Below are 11,753 nucleotides of genomic sequence, written 5' to 3'. Positions count from 1 at the left end.
TGCACAATTTTATTGGTACAACTGTGCTGACAGTAAATTTGCAAGATCAAGAAGTATGGTGTAACATGCAATTGCAGAGCGTTCAGATTTTACTGAGTCCAGTAATCCACAGAAGTTTATCAACTGCCTCAATAAAAGTTAAAACAAGCTTAACATTATTATAGACAACAGATTAACTGCAGTTGAACAGGAGGGCTATGTAAGAAAAAAAAAGTTTAACAAATTCAAGCAGCAAACTTTGATTAACTGATGGTTAATATATATATATATTTCTGGGAAAGTACTTTTCAATTCCTGTAATAACAGCAGCAACTTTTTTCAGATTTACTGAAGAGACCATATCAAGAATGGAGAGTCACACAGCATTCACAAGACACAAAGGCACTGGGGAAGTGAAGCCCAGAACAGGAGAGCTGGACAGAGATGGGATTCAGCTGCTGCATGCGGAAGCAACTTGGGGAAGTTACAATTTTGTCTGTTTTTCTGCCAGGAAGGCAGGGGAGGAGACTGCTCTGTACAATCTGAATAGAACTGGATGGGATTGCAATTACTCACTGGAAAACTGATGCGACAACTATAAATCTATGTACTATGTCTTTTTTCCCCTGCTATGTCCACAGTCGGTTTCAGAAGTGTCACATGCTAAGTAACTCAGTAAATAGCTGCCATATTTATCATAGTGGGAGAGAACGAGCACCACTCAAGATTTGCAGCACTGCATCTCTTCTGCACTCTGTGATTCTACTCTATTCTGTTTAGGTAATCCTGATGCATTTAATTACAGTAAAAGCAAGTCAATTTTTGACATCTAAATTATTCTAGTGCATGTTGAAACATACCAGAAATGGCAACAAGACCTTGTGTGAGATCAGGTTAAGGCATTATACTTATTCTTAAAAATAATGTATTCTGCATTTGCTAGGCTGGAACTTGAGGTGAAGATCACCTTGCATTCCCAGTAACCACCACCAAATCAAACACATGGTACCAGCCTAAAAAAACTCAATCTTGGTCACCTTTCTAATATATATATAAAAAAAGAAATATAAAAAAATTCTGCTGCTAGCCAGTTAGCTTAGGGTTTCTTTCTCTATGAAACACATGTTGCTATTTGATTACTCCCTTTAATAGTGTCCATCTGTGGGAAGGGCCGCAGTACTAATATACATGCATGAAAGCAGTAATCTTATTTTCAATATCAAGGATTGTTTTATCTGCTTCATCTTTAATATTTCACTGCTGAGAACAGGTTGTACTTAAGGTTCTGCAGCAGCTTGTTTGCAGTCCATTTCATTGTGAACACCTCCCTTTTCACAACTTTCCTTTTCCACCTGAGCTGATTCTTTATATAGTGCAGCAACATTAGTTTACATACAGTGTTCATCATCTGGTCCAAGCCTAAACCCCCTCATGGGCCGGATATTAAATCATAAACAGTTCAGGAGTAGTTGTGATAATGCAAAAATATTCCACCAACTGCAACAAGAAAAAAAAAAAAAGAAAAAGGCCATTTTGCCTGAGCGTGGACAGACCTCACTTGAACAGCAACCACATGTGAATCAGAGTTGTGGTGAGGCTGGAAACATTGTCCCTTAGAGACAGTTACCAAACCTGTCTTGTTGAGAAATGTCTCGTGTATAATATACTCTGAGAAAAGTGACATTAAACACACATATGTAGTTATCTTTTTCCATGTTCCTTGCACACCATTCTGGGAAGAGCCTGGCTTGTCCCTGCATGGTTCTGGGTCTTCCACTTGGCATGAAGTCCCAGGTGCTGTGAGTTCCCATGAGCAGCAAAGGGTAAGCAAGGCCCTCAGCCCCATTTTGGCCCCGTGGCTAGAGGCACAGATAAGGCCTCCATCTGTCTCCTGTTGCACTTGGAGAAGGCTATGAGAAAACCAGCCATCAACATGGAGAGATCTTAAGGGTGACTTGTGCTGCTCTCACTGCACCACAATTTTCTCTCCTCTGCTGGGCAGTATTTCAGAGCTTTCCGTATCTCTGGCTTTAATGTAAGGAAGCCAAATATATATATATCTATGAGGTACAAATAAGTGTAGAAGCAATAATGCGTTATCTTACTGGAGTTGTCTATTTTGAATGTAGACATGGCATTAACTTTCAAAAACTGATCTCTCCAGCTAAAGAATAATAGTTAATAGCAAGATGCAAATTCAGACTAGCAACTACAAAAAATATCTCACTTTCAATATCTGACATGTTTGCTGATGATAACAACTGGATTACCCGCACTAGTTTTCATTCTCATCTCAGATTGCAAATTGAGATCTTTCAGAAGTACTTCAGTATTTCATGTTACTTTGTTGGTAGGGCAGAGATCAACTTCATGTATTAAGAGGAAGTCAGATATATAAAAAAAGTACTTAGATAAATGCAATCAATATGTAGAATCTGATAACATATTTTTGAGCCTGAAAACAAACAAAAAAAAATTCCTCAGAAACAGACAGTAAGTTGTCCTCAAACTTACAAATTCAGTTCCAAGGAAACACGTTTTTCAACTTTTGCAGGAACTAACATGACAGTCTCATGAAGGGTCAACTTGAGGGACTAAATTAAAACCAAATGAGAAGGCTGAAAGCATGCTAATAATGTCAGTTTGGGCTGACCTTTACAGTATCTCACTGCAAAAGAATCAGCACGCATAAAAGGTTAAGTTCTTTGAGAAGTTACAAGCCAAATACCCCAACATTGAAGCATGCATAATCATTAGTTGCTTAGGAAATTCTTGGCAAATGCATGTACATAAGAACAAAGATAGTCTGTGAACAAAAAGCTTAAGGAACACTTTCTGCAAAACCTTAAATACTATTTCCATCATAGAATATAGACATTTACAAGTAATTCTGCCAGTAACCAGTAGTAATTTTAGTACAATGTTTGTTTCCAAGTATTTGAAAGCACCTACTCTTGTGCGATGGACTAGGAATAGTAACTACCATCTCTACCCTGTCTACAGCAATTGCCTTTTTTTCCCCTTGATGCTAGAAAAATGAAACACAGACTTGACGGAAAGAGAGTAAAATTTTCTAAATTCTTCTACTTTCAGCATATGGTTTAGTTTCAGTTTTCTCCAAGTTAGAACAATATGCTTTACAGGAGACAAGATGATGAATGCTTAATTTTGGGTTCAGTTAAAACAAACAACTTTCTCTAAAAGCACATGCTTTATTTCAAAGTGACATTTGTTAAAAGCCTCAGTGTCCATATTATATTACATCACCGCAGGTCAGCTATCATGACTGACACGGTGACATGGGACAATGAAAGAAGGCAGATTTTCCTTAACCCTTGACATGCCACATCTCCTGTATGCTCTGAACACACCAGAATTCAGGTTCCTTTTGCACTGTTTCTACAACTCTTTGTAACAATCAAGACAGACTACCAAGTTAAGATATGTAGAGATTTGTGCTTGTTGAGAGAGAAGGAGAAAAAAAAACAACAATCAAAACCCCAAGATTAACCCAGTAAATGTAGACTAAAGAAGTATTTACTATAGAGCTCACACCAATAAGCCACCAAGAAACAATATTTCACGCTGTCTGGCGCAGGCAGGCTTTCTGCCAAACGTGCCAAAACCTACCACCATTCTTTCACAGCAAGATACTCAATACAAGCCCTGCTTGAGTCTCTTGTGAGGCTTTAAAATGATACATTCCCTACTTATAGAACACTAGCACATTTTACAGGGAAAGGCAACTTTAAAAAGTAAGCTTGTTATTTCTGTGATAAACATTCCTTTGTACTTCTGGGCTCCAGTAAATTTACATTTTAGCATTGTAATTCACCTTTAAATAAGTAGTGATAGAGGTCAAAGTTGTTCATGTTTTCAGGGCTGAAGTTAGGTGGTTGAGTCCACATTTAGGCTTCTAACAAAAAAGGCAGAAGAATATACCTCTTCACTGGTTTAAACATGTGCAACCCTTCCAAGAGGTCAGTTTCTAATGAGGGCTTGAGCTAAGGCACTGCCACAGCACTTCCAGACAAATCACACCACAAACTCCAGAGAGGGCTAAACCCAGAAAAGTTTACCAAAGACTGGTGTCTCCTTGGGAAACCATAAATGAACTTCACATAAAAGGCTGAGCACATACTCCAGATTGAAAAGGCAACAAAACAATCTCACACTGGCCTGGCTGTCTGAGGGACAGCTCAGTAATGCACAGCTCCTACCTGGCCCTGTCCTAAGCTGGCTTTTCTTCTGGCAACAAATAGGCTCTGTCTTCTTTCCCAATTGCTTTCACAGGAGCTTAAACCTCCTTAGCAATATGTATGGTGAAAACCAACTGTGCTGACTCGCCCCACTGCAGTAATTATCCCTTGTTAGGTCTCTGTGGGTCCTGAAGACCCAACTGCAATAGCAGATTGATGGAGACAAAAATTAGTTTTTACTTGGCAGTTTTACTGGCAGGATTGCATGGAGGCAAGAGGGTGGGAGAAGAGATACAAAAATTATTTTCAAGTACAGTCACAACATCGCTAAAAACTTAGAGTGGGTTTAGTCACACTGGAACTGAATTTGTGTAGCTCATGTCTCTGGCAGGGGTGCTCTTCTAGCAGAGTTGCAAGAAGTTAGCTGCAATTACCAAAATGCTTCTAGTGTGCAACATTAGTGTATCCACTGGCTACAGGGAATTGTTTCTATAATATCTAAGACCAGGTTCTGCTTCATGATAGGAGATTTGAATAGAGATATAGACATTTTGTGTCAATAAGTAGGTGTTAATAAAGTTATCTAACCTTGATTACTGATGAAGGATGCATGCTCATTTTTGCTGTTACTGTCTCCACCTGCTTCCTCTCTTACTCTTCTGCTAGCTGAGTGAGAGAACACCTTTCTGTCATCTCAGGTGACACCCAGGGATTTTAGTTTATAGAGATAAATACGCAAGGCTGTGAAGTACCTTAGCTGAAGAGCCAGCACAGGTTTAATTCTGCAAGTCTCCTATAGTACTTCTAGCAAGAACCAGGCTTTAGGAACTAATCAGGTATCTATTTATCTAGGTGTTTATATGACCCTGGTCTCCTCAGCAGTGAAGCGTGATTGATGTGTATTCATACATAACAAGGTATCCCCTTCAGAGTGGTAGAAACAAGCTCTTATGTCCATATGCTTACTAGAAATAATGCGAACTATGCAGAGAGAGGAATTTATGGTCTCCTACACAGAGGCTGAGTAAAACGGCTTTGAGAAGGAACAGATACAGGATCAGAAGCAGGCAACAGGACACCTGCAAGCTAAACTCTTGCTGTTCCTACCAGCCATGCTCGCAGTGCTGCCCACTGCCTTGTCAACCTACGCTCCCTCCCAGCCCACACGGGTGGAGGCTGAAGCCAGCAGCTGGCAAAATCCCACACTTGCTTCCAAACTCTCCATTTGTTCCCTTGAAGGGAGACACCCCCTGAATGCAGCACTCTGACAAGCTGCCTGCAGAGGAATTGTGACAGCAGTGTTTTGATTGGGGCCTTCTAAAGTGAGTGACTGATACGGAGATGTTCAGTTCTACCAGACAGACATATGTTCTTATTTCTTTCAGTCTTTTGCTTATCAGGGGCTATATGATCTCTTTGTGTAGGAACAGGGCATTTGATATTTATGTACGTTTCAAATACTGTGAATCAGTGGTTAAAAAAAGAAAAATAAAAAAGATTGCTTCAGAGGCAAGCTCAAGTTTACAATGAAATTTTTCATAAGAAATTATTTTCTTTCACTTAAGACAGCAACTGCCAGTGCTCAAAGGCTGCAAAGAGAAAACTTCCTGTGGTGACAGTGCCTCAACATATTGGGTTACTTCAGTCTCATTTATTCAAGTAATACAATTTCAACTAAGAATCTATTTCTCCAATTGACTGGAAACTGCTGACAGAAAAAAGTGAAAACTCTGCAACTTAATCCTCACTTCCCTTATGTTTTCCAAACAACTCTAATGAAGTAATCACAAACATCCTGAAAATCAGTGAAGTACTGTAACAAAGATGACTCTGCAATATGCTAAACATGTTTTAAATGTCCCAAAGATTGTGTCCAGGGTCTGTCTTTATCATTCCCCATGCATTGTGACAATCATAAAAGACCTTACTCCTACTCTGTGGAAAGGTAGGTGAAGGGGTAGTGTCAAATACTCATCACCTGCTTACAGTGGGATGTGATAAAGAAGGAATTTGGACTTTGTACCTTTCCGGTTTAAAGTCAAATCGCTAATGCTTCCTGTGCAGGAGGCTGTTTTCCTATGCAGTTCAGTAGGTGACAAATTTAATAGGAAATGATTAAATAAAAGCAAAGAGTGTTGATATGGGTTTTATTCTTCTTCAAGGCTTTTGATAATTTGTTTTCAGAAAATAACACAGTCTTTAAGGAATTTAAATGCATCTTTGGCCTCTGTCAAGGCTGCTGCAGAATTTCCTGTTTTTGTGTTCTCAGAACTGCTAAACTGCTGAAGTTGCCAGTAAAGACCTGGGTGTGTTATCCAGAAGAGGTGGAGTCTATAGCAAATCCAGATTCTTCACTGATATTCTCAAATGGGTATACTGAAGTAAGAACTATTCCATCGCTAACCTCACAAATGGAGTCAGTTCCCACAGCCACAATTCATCTGTGCACTAACCCTGTTTATTTTCTGTTGTGCTCTTTTCTATGTATGAAAACATGGATTTTGTTGCTTAAGTTGCCTCAAAGCCAGCTGTAAACATTTACATATAAAAATGTATTAAGGTAGTCTTAAAACGTGTTCTAAGTGTTAGGGGCAGGGCTAGCAATGTGAAACACACAAATGTGGAAGCAACTTTGTCACTCCCTTAAATGTCAGATTCTGGTCTCAAAGCAAACAGACAGATCCCTCATCTCCTAAAGCAAAGAATCTTGTACTTAGAAGAGTCAAGATCCTAATCAGATTCCCAACTGGAAAGGTGCTCCAGCTTAACACCTGGCTGAGGGTAGATACAGGTCTGGCATGGTCAATAGGGAGAAAGTCTGTACTTTCTAGATACTCTCAGCAGTATTTATCAGTTTTCAAACCTCCCCGGGAATGCAAATACAGCATGATTGAAGGATGCACACAATTCAACAGAACAAACACCTTCATGAGACAGATGGCCCAACAAGAACCTCTTAAGATTCTATTATACAGGAACAAGACTGTAGTTATGATACTTTCAGGCATGTATTCTGCAGGAGCTGGGACCCACAGCAACTCCTCAGCAATGCCCCCACTTTGGCTGGGCTAGCAGCGACAGGCAAAAGAGGCTGAGGGGACCCAAAAGTGTGTGGACTGGCTTCTGGGGCACCGAGGCGGGGTGCCTGCCCAAACAGCCAGCACTTCCCGGGCACCACTTTAAAGTGCCACTTCAGCCCCCACAGGTAGCATGGTCTTTTTCTTTCTGAACCCCACCAAGCAATTCCTTATACTTTGTGGCTACTTTGCAGCCACCAGCAGGCCCTGTCCCAGCACTCTTACCAGAGAAAAGCCAGGCGTGGTCACAGCAGCCGTTACAAACCTGCTGTCCTCACACATACATGAGCCAGGCCTGGCCCTCAGCGTTGCCTCAGTTTCCCCCCTTTGCCTAAATGTGGGGGGAAGAGTGACAGCTCCTAGTCCTGCTCTCCACTCTGGGGACAGAGACTGATGACTTTAGGCTGGGTGGCCAGTTGGGTGCGGAGACAGGCCTGGTCACAGAGACTGGCCAGGCCTTACTGCAGCTGCCCTGACTGCAGCCTCCAGCAGGGCCCTCAGAGACACCACCTCCAAGACACACACAAGGCAACCGGTGGACAGGGCAGCCCAAAAAGAAATGCCAGTCTTTTGGTTAATTTTGTTTTCATGCAAGAGACTTGCTTACAACAACTAAATAACAGCTGCTGAGGTGCCGTTACCTGGTCTGGGTGCGGGCAGGGCTGCTGGCGACGCGTGGAGCTGGTGGGAGGGCTGCTCAGCAATCACCAGTAGGGTCAGATACCTATAAAAACCTTCTTGAAATGCAGTGGAGTTAAACACCCGGACAGCTTCCAGAGAAGAACGATTGAGCTCAGATCTACTTTCACAGGAGGTGATTTGCTTTGGGTCAGCTGTGGCCACGACCTGCTGCGGAGCCGCTGGCGTCTGTGCTGCCGGGGCAGCAGGACCTGCTGCAGGGCCCTGCGCCTCACCCAGGAGCCTGCCCTTCTACACAGAGAGGGGAGCAAACATCTCTCTGCTGGAGGAAAGCATGGCTTACACAAAAAGTAGCGGTTTTAATCCATTTGCTAGGATTTTTTTATTTATGAGACTGTATTAGCTTGGAAGTTTTCCAAAATGCCTGCATGAAACACACCTTAGGATCTCTGAAGCAGTCTGATGTACTTCAGTTCCCCTCAAAAGATCCTGTGCGTAAAACCAGAGCCTGTTTGTTGACAGTGGAGTCTAAATGCAATGTATTGCTTTGGCTAATTTTTTCCTTTGCCTTGGATGGCAGCCTTTTCCAATGTTTTGTTGTCCAAATAACTTGTTAAGCTTTGCCAGGCCTGGACATAAAAAATCTACTTTTATGTTTCTTATATGGCATGTGGAATGCGGAAGCTCAACTTAACTCTGAATGCATCTCCTCAGACCTTTCTTCCTCTTGGGGCTCCATGTGCTGCTGCTTTATGAGAAGGCTGACAAGCTTCTTCAAAGCTTGTGTTGTTCCTGTTATCAGAGAGGAATCAAACAAAATGGGGAGTTTCTACGTGGGAGGCAGTGGCCACGCTAGCCGTTATTTCATCTGCAATAATAGCTCAGTGGCATAAGGGGCATCCACAGCCAAACTTACTGTTTTTCTTGTTTTTCTGCCAAGAGGATTTCCTGATTCCTGAAATTAGCCCCATTGCCAAGAGATATGGTCAGATCAGGTGGTCAGCAGTTCTAATTGCCACAGGAAAACAGAATTCAATCAATTTGATCAGAACTGCTCTTAAAGGGTGGACTAAGGAAGAGCTCTCTTCCACAGAAGTCCTGATCTATCCATAATATAGCATTAATATTCATAGTATTATATACTTATATTATATAGTTTAAAATATAATTAATTAGCCATAACATTTTTATTTGAAAATTGCTTAAATCCTATTCTAATACAGAGGCAACTACAGCAGTGTGTCACCAAATAGCACGATAGCATATTCCTCTTTTCTGATAACACTGTGCTGACCTCTGGCACTTTCATACCCCTGTGTAACCACGGTTAATGTCTCACTGTACGTAGCTTTATATGGATTGATTTAATAAAAGCTGTGTACTCTTATAGTGTAGACAGAGCCTAGAAGTTTCTTTGGGAGTAAAGCTGAGTATAATAAGCCAAGTCCTTCTCTTACTCTACCATAAATGGGGATGCACAGAAGTCACTGGTCCTACACAGATGTAGAAGTAGGTCGTTGTGAATCAGGTTTGAAATCTGTAAGCAGTCACTCCAGATTGCTATCACTTTATATGGCATAAAAGGCCCTTTGTGCTAGGGAGGAGAACAGAAAGTACTATTATAACTAAAAGACCTTTTGTCTGCGCTTTCTGCACATTGAACCACCAGCAAGTCTTGCTCATCTGCCCCAAGTCCACAGGTTTGCAGAGGCCAGTGCAAAAATACCACCTACCTTCAAGGGCTCGTAGGGAGAGACCAGGCTCTGTCTTCTGTGACTAGTTAGAAATATAAATTGGCATATTTTGCAGAATTACCATTTGATTTCCAGTTGCAATCTTTACTCAAATAAAGAATGACAGCTATTAACTTCATAGGCAGGTTTTTATGTGTTGATTTCTCTTAATGTCACATCAATCATCAGAAAACAGGGACATAAATAGCAAACCTTGTTTTAAGATAAAAGCAACAAATTATTATTTTTTTTTAAAGGGTAAGTATTGGTTTATTTAATCATAAGGAAGTCAAAATATACAGTACTGTATCATTCACATACTAGTGTTGATTAAAACATCAGGTCCACAGTTCCCCCTCCAGGTTGGCCCAGGGTTGAATAAACCACAGAAATCTAATCTTAATTTTCTGTAAAATTTATTAACTACAGTTATTACAGGAGTCTTGTGAAGCAGAAAGGAGCCTGGATTTTGGTTTTTATTAGGATTAATTACAAGTATGGATATAAACAAATATGTGATAAAACAACTAAGTTTCCTATCATATGAAAAACATTAATAACAGGATTGTAGGTCCTGCCTCCGAGTTAGGGCTGTGGCGGGGGCGCGGGTGCCCCCTTGTGTTCCTATTAGAACCTTAAATAGATTTTAATTTGTTATCCCACCTCATCAAGACAAGAGAGAAGTTGTCTCAATCACGTAAAGCCTTTGCATTTTAGCGTTTTAATTTACATTAATAACCAATATGAAGTATAACTTTATAACCACTGATTCTATTATACTGCAGACTTTTTGCTAATTTCAGCTCTATTGAAAACCACAAAAGGTGAGTTGGCTGTTTTTACATTTAAGTACAACATTTATCAAAGGAGATTTATTTATTTTTTCCTGGCTGCTTCAAAGCTCTCTAAAGCTGAGGATTTGTTGCTCATGCCTTGCTGCACAAACTGCATTCCTTTGTCACATGCAATATTTCTGCTGTGTCTTTAATTCACTGCCACTTTCTTACCTTACGTACTCTACCCTCTATAGACTTAAAATCTACCACATTTTAAATATACCACACATTGCTTGATGATCTTTAGAGTTGCTTTCTAACATCTAATGAACAAACCCTGTAAATGATACACCTTAAATGATACACCAATGTTTGCTTTAGCCTCAGGCATTTGATGACAGCCATGAAAAGGAAAATAATGAGTCATCTCTACTGCAATGGAGCTAGCAGAGAGCTGCTGATCCTTCAGCAGCCACGTTAATTCATTACTTGGATTTCCCAGCAGGTAGGATGGACACTGGATCTGTTTGCACTTCAGCATCAGACATCCTTTTGGAGCCCTGTGGAATAAGATATAGACATTTATAAACATTTTCAAATATTTCAGAACAGTTACGGCTGGGATTATATGTGTTAGAGTTTTTCTAGCAGTTCCTCCACTCACTTCACCTCTCTTCTTTCCTTAATTTGCCTTTAAGTTAATATGCATAAATATATGATCTCCATCTGCATCATGACAAGCCCAGAAAAATACTGCCTGTGACTGCCTAAACGTGGCTGTTATTTTAATACAGTTTTCCTAGTCATGGAAAGCAATTGTCTTTAGAAACTGGACTAACATACCAGACACATATTGCTGTGCACTTACAGCATTGTAGTTTTGGCATAACTCTCTCTGAAGTATCCCTGGCCTAAACGGTTCACTGACACAGTGCTAAGCATCCTTCAAGCCTGATTAATAGTGTATTATAGGCAGCCTTGGTCTGCTGTAAGTTAAAGGAACATTAAATACTTTCATGCATGACAAGTATTTGACAATGTTAGAGTGTTAAATCTTTTTTAGACTAGAAATATAATTCTGGTTTTGGAATCAGTTCAACACACTAATCTGTCTCTGATGAAGGTAGTACATAGATCTAGCTGTACCAACTGAATTTTTGACCAGCAATTGGTCAAACTTGGCTTTAGTTTTAAGATGCCTTGACCTAATTTTACAGGCTCTGAAGCCATCAAAACTTCAGAACATGAGGACAAAATAAATCCACAACCAGTTTCAGAGGTCACTGTTAACACTGCATAGGATGCCAGTCCTGTTTGCAGCCAGGTGCCTAAACCATTATGTACTAAACA

General features: G+C 40.5%; 1 protein-coding gene across 1 annotated transcript in view; it reads right to left on the bottom strand.

Moving 5' to 3' along the window:
- Positions 1-10,888: 10,888 nt before the first annotated feature.
- The window catches only part of BCAS1 (breast carcinoma amplified sequence 1), a 41,934-nt gene continuing 41,069 nt past the window's right edge, over positions 10,889-11,753 (bottom strand). The window contains exon 12 of the mRNA XM_009998651.1: positions 10,889-10,963. Within this exon, the coding sequence (XP_009996953.1) occupies positions 10,889-10,963 (75 nt within the window). The remainder of the gene's footprint in view (positions 10,964-11,753) is intronic.

The sequence above is a fragment of the Chaetura pelagica genome, unplaced genomic scaffold (genome assembly GCF_000747805.2).
Source record: "Chaetura pelagica isolate M959 unplaced genomic scaffold, ChaPel_1.0 scaffold275, whole genome shotgun sequence".
NCBI classification, from domain to species: Eukaryota; Metazoa; Chordata; class Aves; order Apodiformes; family Apodidae; genus Chaetura; species Chaetura pelagica.
Note: the sequence above shows the minus strand (reverse complement) of the source record. Positions and strands in the feature narration are given on the sequence as shown.